Raw genomic sequence first — 12,500 nt, 5'->3', positions numbered from 1 at the left:
TAAACGGGGATAGCAGGTCCATTCTATGTGTCATACTTGATCATTTCGCGATATTGCCATATTTTTGCTGAAAGGATTTAGCAGAGAACTTCGACGATAAAGTTCGCAACTTTTGGTCGCTAATAAAAAAGCCTTGCCTTTACCAGAAGTTGCAGAGGATGTGCACGTGTCGTCACGGGTTGTAGGGCTCCTCACATCCTCACATTGTTTATAATCATAGCCTTCAGCAAAACTAGCTATTCGAACCGAGAAAGCGACAATTTCCCCATTAATTTGAGCGAGGATGAAAGATTTGTGGATAAGGAAAGTTAGAGTGAAGCACAAAAAAAGAAAAAAAAGAAAAAGCGACGGCTTCAGGCGGCGGCATTGGGAACTTTTCCGATATAATTAGACACATTTACTAGGATAATTCTATATGCTTATTGTTTTAATAGTGTTTTAGTGAGATTGTAAACTCATACCTGAAAGTCGGATGGCTGCGGTGAACGCCAGTGTCTCTAAAAGAGACGGCGAGGAGCCAAGATCACAGCTGCCTTTTTGAGCTGCAGGAGGAAGTCCCATAATCCACTGAAGTCTCCGGTAAGAGCAGACTTAATATCACAATTTTCCCATCCAAAAACTCGCTGGTTGATGTAGAGAAACATGTTCGCTTGACCGCTCTGTGTTAGAGCTTCACAACGAACAAAAAAACACAGGCTGTGTTTCGGTGCTATAGGCAGCTGCAATCCACCGCTTTCCACCAACAGCATTCTTATTTGACGTCTCCATTATTAATTGAACAAATTGCAAAAGATGCAGCAACACAGATGTCCAAATTACTGTGTAATTATGCGATGAAAAGAGACGACTTTTAGCCGTAAGTGGTGCTGGGCTAATATGTCCCCACCAACCCTAGACGTCACAAATACGCATCATCATTCCGCGACGTTTTCAACAAGAAACTCCGCGGGAAATTTAAAATTGTAATTTAGTAAACTAAAAAGGCCGTATTGGCATGTGTTGCAATGTTAATATTTCATCATTGATATATAAACTATCAGACTGCGTGGTCGGTAGTAGTGGGTTTCAGTAGGCCTTTAAAATTGGGCTGACAGCAGTGAGATCCGACCATTTCTCTTTTTTTTTTTTTAGGGCACTTATGTTCCAGTTATGAACACATTTCCATTAATTTAAGACAAAACCCAAAAGCAGTGAATTTGGCACGTCGTGTAATTCGTAAATAAAAAAATAATTTATTGGGTTGCAAATCCTTTTCAATTTATATTCAATTAAATAGTCTGCAAAGAAAATATATTTAATGTTTGAAAAGAGAAACATTCTTTTTTTTTGTGCAAATAATCATTAAAACCTCTAAAGGCTTTGTGGCCACTTGCGTGGACAGCACCTTTTAGCTCTTATTTCCAAAATTTTGTACACTACTGAATTGAGGTCTTATGGCCGCTTATGTGGACACTTATACTGCCATCTGGTGGTGTCAAAAGAGTATAATGTACAATGGAAGTTGGAAAAAAAAAGTTTAAAAATAAGAATTAGGATGTCACTAAACGTGAAGTACACGTTTGTGTACGTATGGACTAAGTACATCACATCAAAAGACGAGTCTTAGTTTTTATTGTAATCAGGATCCAATAAGCAAACAGAAATAAAAAAAAACAGCTAGGGCCTTAAGAGGATAACTTGGAATTTAATAGCAGTATCCTTTTACCAACACTCAGTAAATGTTTATGAACTGAGGACACCAATTTTTGAAGCTTTTCAGTTGGAAATATTTCACATTCTTGCTTGATGTACAGCTTGAGTTGTTCAACAGTCCGGGGTCTGCGGTGTGGTATTTTAGGCTTCATAATGCACCACACCTTTTCAATGGGAGACGGGTCTAGACTACAGGCAGGCAAGTCTAGTACCCGCACTCTTTTACTATGAAGCCACGCTGTTGTAACACATGGCTTGGTATTGTCTTGTTAAAATAAGCAGGGGCGTCCATGATAACAATGCTTGGATGGCAACACGTGTGCTCCAAAACCTTTGTGTACCTTCCAGCATTAATGGTGCCTTCACACATGTGTAGGTTACCCATGCCTTGGGTACTAATACACCCCCACACCAGCACAGATGCTGTTTTTTGAACTTTGCGCCTAGAACAATTTGATTGGTTCTTTTCCTCTTTTTTCTGGAGGACACGACATCCACTGTTTCCAAAAACCATCTGAAATGAGGACTCCTCAGACCACATAACCCTTTTACACTTTGCATTAGTCCATCTTAGATGAGCTGTGGCCCAGTGAAGCCGGCGGCATTTCTGGGTGTTGTTGATAAATGACTTTGGCTTTGCATAGTAGAGTTTTAACTTTCACTTACAGATGTAGCTACAAACTGTAATTACTGACTGTGGTTTTCTGAAGTGTTCCTGAGCCCATGTGGTGATATCTTTACACACTGATGTCGCTTTTTGATGCAGTACTTACTGCCTGAGGGATCGAAGTTCACAGGCTTAGCCGCTTACGTGCAGTGATTTCTCCAGATTCTCTGAAGCTTTTGATAATATTACAGACCTTAGATGGTGAAATCCTTAAATTCCTTGCAATAGCTCATTGAGAAATATTGTTTTTAAAGTGTTGGACAATTTTCTCACGCATTTGTTCACAAAGTGGTGACCCTCACCCCATCCTTGTTTGTGAATGGCTGAGCATTTCATGGGAGCTGCTTTTATACTTATGGCACCCACCTGTTCCCAATTAAGCATTACTCAACTTTCTCAGTCTTTTTTGCCACTCGTGCTAGCTTTTTTGAAACATGTTGCAGGCATCAAATTCCAAATGAGATAATATTTGCAAAAAATAAAATGTTTCTCCCGATTTGAACATTATTATAAATGTTGTATTTAGAAGGTATGTATGTTTATCTATTTACAAAAAAGTGTATGTGTGTAAGTACATATTTCTGTATTGTATGTTAAAGGGCAACTTAAATGTAAATGCTGAATGACTATATTTCTTTTTGTATTACTAAATTATTAGAAAAGGTAACTTAATTGAATGTAAAAATGTTTATGTTGGGCATATAAGCTTTTTTGCTTCTGCCTGTTTCAGTCATGTTTGTTAGGATCTGCTGCTCGGATCTTCACATGTTTTTTTTTTTTTCATTCTCCGTGTGACCCGTTTATTTCCTGTTTTTGTCCATCACTATGGTTACACATCGGTCCACCTGTTAGTCTCGCCCCGCACACCTGCTACTAATTTTCACCCTCCTATTTAAGCTCACCTTTTCTGTTGACTCATTCTCCGATCCTAATTTGCCCACGCGCAACAGTGACGACTCTCATCATTCTATGTATGTATTTTCTCGCTAGCTCTCACGCTAAGCCACTTTATTTTCCAGCTTTCATGCTGAATGTTTTTGTTTACTCTTTTGTGTCCTCGTACCAAGTTTTAGTTTTCCTTGTGTTTTATCCTAGCTTTCACGCTAGCGTCTTTTGTTTACCTTTTCTCTTTACACCAGTGTTTTGGTTCATAGCCTTTTGTTATTAAATAAATACCCTTTAACTTACCTTGTTGTGTTCATCGCTTCGACGCATCCCTGGAGAAACCATGCCGAAGAAGAGTCTTCACAATGTTATTCATTTTTGAATCGTGATCCATGTTTGAATATGTTTTTGTTAGACTGAAAATAAACTGAAACTGAAAAACTGAACTGAACATTAAATACCTTGTCTTTGCAGTCTATTCAATTGAATATAAGTTAAAAAGGATTTGCAAATCATTGTGTTCTATTTACGATTTACACAACTTGCCAAGTTCACTGGTTTTGGGTTTCGTAAATGTGAGAATTAATTTAGCTGTTTCTTAATACAAATGCAGTTTGTTTTTTTTATTGCAAGTGATAAACGCTCATTTGGTGAAACAAAAAGTTATGTAAAATTGCATCAATGTACATGAATTAAAGAAGCATCTATAACCGATTTTTTTTAATCGAATCGTAGCTCCTGAATCAAAATTGTAATCAGATCATGAGGCACCCAAACATTCCTACCTCCAATAATGAATAAAAACATGTTTTCTTGTCTTCGAACGTGTCTTGAGTCGCCTGGTAATGATTAAATAATCACTGAAAATACATGCTGGGTCAAAAATGTTTTGCACAAACCACACTGAGTCACAAATCAAATAAAATGTATCATTAAGTGCTTTCTAGGTCTGTTACTAGTTTTTCAGTAAAAGCTCATATGATGACATAATGACCAAAACACGTCTTTTTCCCCTTGAACATGTCTCACTATCACTATGTTTCACATCATCAAAACGACACGCTGGGTCAAAAATGTGTTTGCAAGAGACCACGCTGAGTTTTGTATCAAATTATGGTGTTGATGAGAGCTTTTCAGTTTGCCTTTTGTTAGTTTGGTCCAAGCCTCATATGATTGATTGTATAATCACCCAAAATAGACACTGGGTCAAAAACTATTCATCACAAATCACAAATCAAAGTTAATAGTATTGATAAGTGCTTTCCAGATCTGTAATTGATTTGTCAGTTTCCTTTGGACAGATGATTGTGTAATCATCAGGAATAGATGCTTTTTTGCAGCAAACCAAACCAATTCATATTCAAAATTAATTAATTTAATACAAAACCCAAAACCAGTGAAGTTGACATGTTGTGTAAATTGTAAATAAATACAAAATACAATGATTTGCAAATCCTTTCCAACCTATATTCAAATGAATAGACTGCAAAGACAAGATACTTAACGTCCGAACGGGAAAACGCTGTTAGTTTTTGCAAATATTAGCTCATTTGGAGTTTGATGCCTGCGACATGTTTCAAAAAAGCTGGCACAAGTGGCAAAAAAATATAGAAAATTGAGGAATGCTCATTAAACACTTATTTGGAACATACCACAGGTGAACAGGCTAATTGGGAACAGGTGGGTGCCGTGATTGGCTATAAAAGCAGCTTCCACGAAATGCTGAGCCATTCACAAACAAGGATGGGGCGAGGGTCACTACTTTGTGAACGAATGCGTGAGCAAATTGTCCAACAGTTTAAGAACAACATTTCTCATCGAGCTATTGCAAGGAATTTAGGGATTTCATCATCTACGGTCTGTAACATCATCAAAAGGTTCAGAGAATCTGGAAAAAATCACTGCACGTAAGAGTGTGTCAAGGCTATCACCACATGTTCTCAGGAAAACTTCAGAAAACCACTGTCAGTAACTACAGTTTGTTGCTACATCTGTTAGTGCAACAGTTTAAGAACAACGTTTCTCAAAGTACAATTGCAAGAAATTTAGGAATTTCAACATATACGGTCCTTAATATCCTCAAAAGGTTCAGAGAATCTGGAGCAATCACTCCATGTAAGCGGCATGGCTGGAAACCTACATTGAATGACCGTTTCCTTCGTTCCCTCAGACGGCACTGTATCAAAAACCGACATCAATCTCTAAAGGATATCACCACGTGGGGTCAGGAACACTTTAGAAAACCACTGTCACTAAATACAGTTCTTCGCTACATCTGTAAGCGCAAGTTAAATTTCTACTATGCAAAGCGAAAGCCATTTATCAACAACACCCAGCTTTGCTGGGCCTGAGCTTATCTGAGATGCACTGATCCAAAGTGGAAAAGTGTTTTGTGATCTGACGAGTCCACATTTCAAATTGTTTTTGGAAACTGTGGACTTTGTGTCCTGCGGACTAAAGAGGAGAAGAACCATACGGATTGTTATAGGCGCAAAGTTCAAAAGCCAGCATCTGTGATGGTATGGGGGTGTATTAGTGGTACACGGGTTACTTACACACGTGTGAAGGCACCATTAATGCTGAAAGGTGCATACAGGATTTGGAGCAACATATGTTCCCATCCAAGCAATGTTATTATGGACGCCCCTGCTTATTTCAACAAGAAAATACCAAGCCACGTGTTACAACAGCATGACTTTATAGTAAAGGAATGTGGTTACTAGACTGGTCTGTCTTTAGTCCAGACCTGTCTCCAATTGAATATGTGTGGCGCATTATGGAGCCTAAAATACCAGAACGGAGACCCCGAACTGTTGAACAACTTAAGCTTTACATCAAGCGAAGAATGGGAAAGAATTCCACCTAAAAAGCTTCAAAAATTGTTCTCCTCAGTTCCCAAACGTTTGCTGAGTGTTGTTAAAAGGAAAGGCCATGTAACACAGTGGTAAAAATGCCCCTGTGCCAACTTTTTTGCAATGTGTTGCTGCCATCAAATTCTAAGTTAATGATTATATGCAATAAAAATAAAAAATATCTTTCTTAGTTCGTTTTTGCAGTGTATTCAATTGAATATAAGTTGAAAAGGATTTGCAAATCATTGTATTCTGTTTCTATTTACGAATTACACAACGTGCCAACTTCACTGGTTTTGGGTTTTGTACATTTTGGGTCGAAATTCTGCACCAAGTTACATTTTAAATGAAAAATATTTATAACAGCTTTCCAGATCTGTTATCGGTGTGTCGGTATACGCTTCTATGATGACTTAATGACCAAAAAACATGTTTTTCCCTCACTCTAATTGACTCAGTCCAAAACTAGCAAATAACTAACTAACCCATGTGTAATTTCCACAAGAGAATGGATAAATACCCCGAAACGAACTTCCTCCAGCTGTGCGAGCAATGTGTTTGCACATTGGATGCTATCTGCAGTCCGTCCTGAAGAAGACATGTTTGAGCCTCCCTCAGGTGGCATTATCTGATTGCCATCAAAAACCTCATGCACACCTTGGTATCCCGCAAACCTCGCCTTCCTGCATCGTCTGTCCTATTTTTTTTTTCCGCTCCTTTTTCTGATTCTCAGCACTTGGCTCGGCTCTCTCGACAGCCAGCCCCTCTCTGCTTGTTATTCTTCCCCTGCCCTGATCTGAGAGGCCAACTGGAATCCATTTAATCAGACCCCCACCACCATCACACACAATTGCACCGCGGGGGGAGGTGGGGGCGAAAGTCCACAAGTGGTCGTTGCAAAGCAATTAGAAAGTGGAACTGGTTGTGTGAGGTTATCATGATGGACATATATTGTATAACATTAATGCATACATTCATGTTTTTATACATCCATCCATCTTCTACCGCTTATTCCCTTTGGGGTCGCGTGGGGCGCTGGTGCCTATCTCAGCTACTATCGGGCGGAAGGCGGTGTACACCCTGGACAAATCGCCCCCTCATCAAAGGGCCAACACAGATAGACAGACAACATTCACACTCACATTCACACACTAGGGCCAATTTAGTGTTGCCAGTCAACCTATCCCCAGGTGCATGTCTTTGGAGGTGGGAGGAAGCTGAAGTACCCGAGGGAACCCACGCAGTCACGGGGAGGACATGCAAACTCCACACAGAAAGATCCCGAGCCCGGGATTGAACCCTGACTACTTAGGACCTTCGTATTGTGAAGCAGACGCACTAACCCCTCTGCCACCGTGAAGCCACTCTAAGTAAGATTAAATATCTCAAATAAGGGTGATATTTTGCTTAGAATGAGACTGTCAGACATTGAGACTGTCAATGTTTGTTGTTGACGAACCACAAGATGCAGAGAAGGAGGCAGGCATGGAGTGAGAAAACATGGTTTTAATATAAACAACTACAACAAAACCAAACAAAGGGTTCAAACCAAAAGTGCGCACGTGGGCGGATAACAAACAAAAGGCCTAGCGTGGAAGCTAACAGGTATCTAGCAGGAAACAGAAAAACTGGAAACAGCTATTTGGCTAACAAGAAAACACGAAACCAAAAAGCTAGGAAAAACAAACTACAAATAGCTAACAAGAACAGCTTACCGCTACCACGACAAGGACAAATAGTAGCACGACAGGTAGTAGCTGTAATGATGACCTCGACAAATCACGACAGGTAGCAACGATACAAGAGCGACATCGACAAGACAATAATCCAGCACTGACTGGAGGAACAAAGGAGGTAAAATAGGAGCTGGCTGATTGACATCAGGTGTGGCCAGGTGCCAATCGGCCACAGCTGAGGGGAAACAAAGCACTCAGGGAGACAAACAGGAAGGCGAACCAAAATAAGAGTGCTGACAGGAACTAAGGACAGGAAATACTAAACACACAGAGGAGAAACTAAAACACGCCGCACTTTCAGGCTTGTCATTGACAAGCCTGAAAGTGCGGCGAAGACACAACAAACTCCCTTCATTTCATTCATTTTCATTTATTTATTTATTTCAGGCAATGACATAAAAAAAGTAGAAGGTAGACAACACATTATATCATAAGTTAATATAATGCAAAAGGTAATGTACAGTATGTAAGCATGATGGTCCAGTTTTGCCTTCTGGTCTCATGGACACACACCTGTTGTTGTTGACTTGGGACTGACTGGCGGCTGCAAGAACACCAAGGTCGCGTCCACAAAAAATATACGCCACACACACATATGCCACCCCGCATCCGACACCCTCGACGGGAATCCCTTAGGGGTGATGGACGGCTGGGCAGCGCCTGTAGAGCTGCAGCCAGTCACCGTAGCCCCCACTCCCTCCCTTCTGTTGCAAGCCTCGACTTGTATGTTGTAATATGTATAAATGGAGGTTTTTCCCCCACTCGGGGGCCCAGTCTAGATTGTATTTTTTTTTACTCATCCTCTCCCAGCGTTTACCTTTTTCCCATCTTTTGCGGGGCGTTTTGTGGCGACCTATCAGCGTTCCTGATCTGTAACCCTGTACACGGTTTTATTGTCTAATCTTGAACGGGTTTGTGCTGAAAACCAAGTTCCGTTGTACTTGTGCAATTACATTAAAGACCTATCCTATCCTACATGCCGTAAATGTTTCATGCTGTAACCGATCAACAAAATTACCCTGCCACTTGTTGCTAGGCAGCGTTAATAGGTGGCAGTGGTTAATTAAAAAAAAAAAAAAAGTATGCATGCTAAATTCACCATTTCATTATGCTTTTAATTACATTTGACTGATTTCTAGTTTTTTTTACATGTAGAAAAGGACACCAGTTAATTACTTTGTGCACGCACGCTTAATGGCAGTGTATATTTGCAATTGAATCACTGCAATGCATTACATGTAAAACACCATCTATTTATAATGCACAGTCTTCTGCTGCTCATGTCTTGCTTTTAAGAGTAGTTCTGCTTAAAGGTCTGTCCCTGCACAGAAAACATCTGCATTCCCGTATTTAACATAATGAATGTGCAGCATAAAAGCGGTCGCATGACAAATGTTGCTGCCAATCTGGCTGATGGTGATGAACGGCACTTTGGTTTATATACGTATACATTATATATGTGCGTGTGTGTGTATGTGTGTGTGTGTAGGTATCTGATCCCTTCGCTGGACCGATCCAATGCCGGCCACTACCGATGCATCGTGAGAAACCGAGTTGGCGCCATAATGCAGTGCAGCACTGAAGTGAGGGTGGCCTGTAAGTGCACACAAGTTTGATTCCATACTCCTTTCATACATGTAATTAAAGAGCCGTAGTTGGTTATTAATTAATAAAAGTGTTTAACTATTTTTATTTAATAACAATAAGAAATAGTCCAGAAAATTACAAAACAATGAACCCCGTTTGAAACATAATTTAAATGTGGGTTGTTTGTTAACCTTGTGTATGCCAAAACATGTTAAAAAAAACAAGAAAAACAATCACCTAAAAGAGCTGAAATTAAACAAATAACAAGAATATAATTATGTAATAAAATATAAATGAATATCAAAAATATAAATATGTATTAGATGTAAAATAAATTATGTATAATAAAATAGATAATGGAGAGTCAAAAAGGGCTGAAAAAATAATGCCCCCACCCCCCCCCAAAAAAATATATATATATGTGTATGTATGTATGTACTGTATGTATACATACAGTACAGACATACACACATACATATATATATATATATGTATGTGTGTATGTATGTACTGTATGTATATATGTGTATCTATATATATATATATATATATATATATGCGTGTGTGTGTGTGTGTGTGTGTGTCAATTTTGTGGCCAAAACATAAAAAAAAAAAAGTAAAACATACCTAAAATGAGTTTAAATTAAATAGAAATAAGAATATATTTCTATTAATAAAATATAAATAAATATTAATTATATAAATTTAAAAAAGCTGTACTGCGATGAGGTGGTGACTAGTCCAGGGTGTACCCCGCCTTCTGCCTGATTGTAGCTGAGATAGACACCAGCGGCCCCCGCGACCTCAAAGAGAATAAGCGGTAGAAAATGGATGGATGGATGGATGGATAAAAAAGCTATATAAAACGAATGCATAATAAATTATATATAAGAAAATAACTAATGGACAGTCAAAAAGGGCTGAAAAAATATAGCCCCCGCCCCAAAAATAAAAAAACAAAAACAAACAAACTATCACCTAAAATGACCTGAAATTAAACATAAATAAGAATATAAATATATTAATCAAATATAAATAAATATTAATCATATACATTTTAAAATCCATATAAAATGGATGTATAATAAATTAGATATAATAAAATAGATAATGGACACTAAAAAAAGGTCTGAAAAAAATAAAGAACCCCCCCATTGTATTTTTTATTTTTTTAAACCAAACAACCACCTTAAATGAGCTGAAATTAAACATAAATAAGAAAATAAATATATTAATCAAATATAAATAAATATTAATCATATACATTTTAAAAATCCATGTAAAATGTATGTATAATAAATTAGATATAATGAAATAGATAATGGACACTAAAAAAGGTCGGAAAAAATAAAGAACCCCCCCGTTTTTTTTTTGTTTTTTTTAAACCAAACAATCACCTTAAATGAGCTGAAATCAAACATAAATAAGAATATCAATATATTAATAAAATAGAAACAAATAATGTAAATTAAAAAAATCTATTTACAGTACATCCATCCATCCATCCATTTATCTACCGCTTATTCCCTTCGGGGTCGCGGGGGCGCTGGAGCCTATCTCAGCTACAATCGGGCGGAAGGTGGCGTACACTCTGGACAAAACGCCATATCATCACAGGCCAACGCATGTATAATCAATGATATATAATAAAGTAGATAATGGACAGCCAAAAAGGGCTGGAGAAATAAACTGTGCATGGACAAAATTAACTTACAAAATTAGGTCAAAATTATTAAACAGAGGAGCCACCAATAATCTCAATAGAAGAAAAAACAGCAAATAAAAGTTTGCAAAAAGCTATAAAAGAAAGGGGCCAACATGTCTTCAAATAATTGACAAATAAACAGCAAAACCAAGCAAAACATGTTTTAAAGGACACCAATTCTCAGATTATGGACACTTGAGAAAAAAATCATATTAAATAAGTATCACAACCTATTACAGCAATGCATAGCAAAGGCGGATGACATGTCCATGTGAATGACTGAGTACAGTAAGTACAGTAGCACGATCATCTTAACGCCACATCTTTGCTTTACTTTCTCGTAGACATGAGCAGCTTCGTAGAAAGCGACAGGACTCAAACTGTGTCTCAAGGCGACGGCGCTCTCATCCACGCCCCGCGCATCCACAGCTTCCCCAAGCCTCAGATCACCTGGTTCCGAGACGGACGCAAGATTCCTTCCAGCAGTCGCATGTAAGCACAGTGGCGCCCCCTCAGCTTTTTCCGTATGTATGCATGTGCGGATGTATGTGCGGATGTATGTGCGGATGTATGCCGTAAGATGAAGGAATTGTGTTGTTGCACTGCATGGCCTTTCAGTAAATGATGAAGAAGGTTATCATATCACACACCTGTTGACTTTGCAAGCACAATGATTGAAGGCCAGACACACAGCAGGCAGCGGGGGAACTAATTAGACCAAATTGGACAAGTGATGCCATGTTTGACTGACAGCTCTCCTCCTTGACTTGCCGTGGGTCTGTGTGGTATGAACTGGAGGGAAAGGTTGTTGTTTCTTTGAGAAAAAAGAAGATATACTGCATACAAATTGTATAGATAACATAAATTAAATATGCCTATTGAATTAGATAAGACAAAAAAAAAAATACAGGAATTTAGTAGTACTTTCACCAAAAAAAAAAGTTTTCTATTTTGAGGGGAAGAAACTAACAAACGACAAAAAATTATTACATACAGTATAATATATAACTTTTCAAGTTAGAAATTATAAATGTATCATTTCAGTTACATTTTTTTTAACAAAAAAACACAAAATGACATTTTACGAGCAAAAAAAAAAAAAAGTATATTCTGAGAAAATATTTTATTTTCTGTGATAATATTGAGGAAAACTGAAAAATTAAGTTTTCATTTTTTTAAAAACAGAATTAATTGACATAAATAATGAGACCACAATTTTTGGAAAATAGTAAATAGTTCATTCATCCATCCATCCATCCATCCATTTTCTACCGCTTATTCCTTTTTTGGGGTTGCGGGGGGCACTGGCGCCTATCTCAGCTACAATCGGGCGGTAGGCGCGGTACACCCTGGACAAGTTGCCACCTCATCGCATA

The 12,500-nt window shown here is 38.2% G+C and overlaps 1 protein-coding gene across 2 annotated transcripts in view; it reads left to right on the top strand.

The window, feature by feature from the left end:
• Positions 1 to 12,500, top strand: part of sdk2a (sidekick cell adhesion molecule 2a) — a 469,329-nt gene that overhangs the window by 289,453 nt on the left and 167,376 nt on the right. For both annotated transcript variants that reach the window (XM_061884928.1, XM_061884927.1), the window contains exons 3-4: positions 9,322 to 9,428; positions 11,469 to 11,616. In XM_061884928.1, the coding sequence (XP_061740912.1) occupies positions 9,322 to 9,428; positions 11,469 to 11,616 (255 nt within the window). The remainder of the gene's footprint in view (positions 1 to 9,321; positions 9,429 to 11,468; positions 11,617 to 12,500) is intronic.

Source organism: Nerophis ophidion, linkage group LG23 (genome assembly GCF_033978795.1).
Source record: "Nerophis ophidion isolate RoL-2023_Sa linkage group LG23, RoL_Noph_v1.0, whole genome shotgun sequence".
In the NCBI taxonomy this organism is placed as follows: Eukaryota; Metazoa; Chordata; class Actinopteri; order Syngnathiformes; family Syngnathidae; genus Nerophis; species Nerophis ophidion.
The sequence above is the reverse complement of the archived record's forward strand: the minus strand, read 5'-3'. Positions and strand labels throughout refer to the sequence as shown.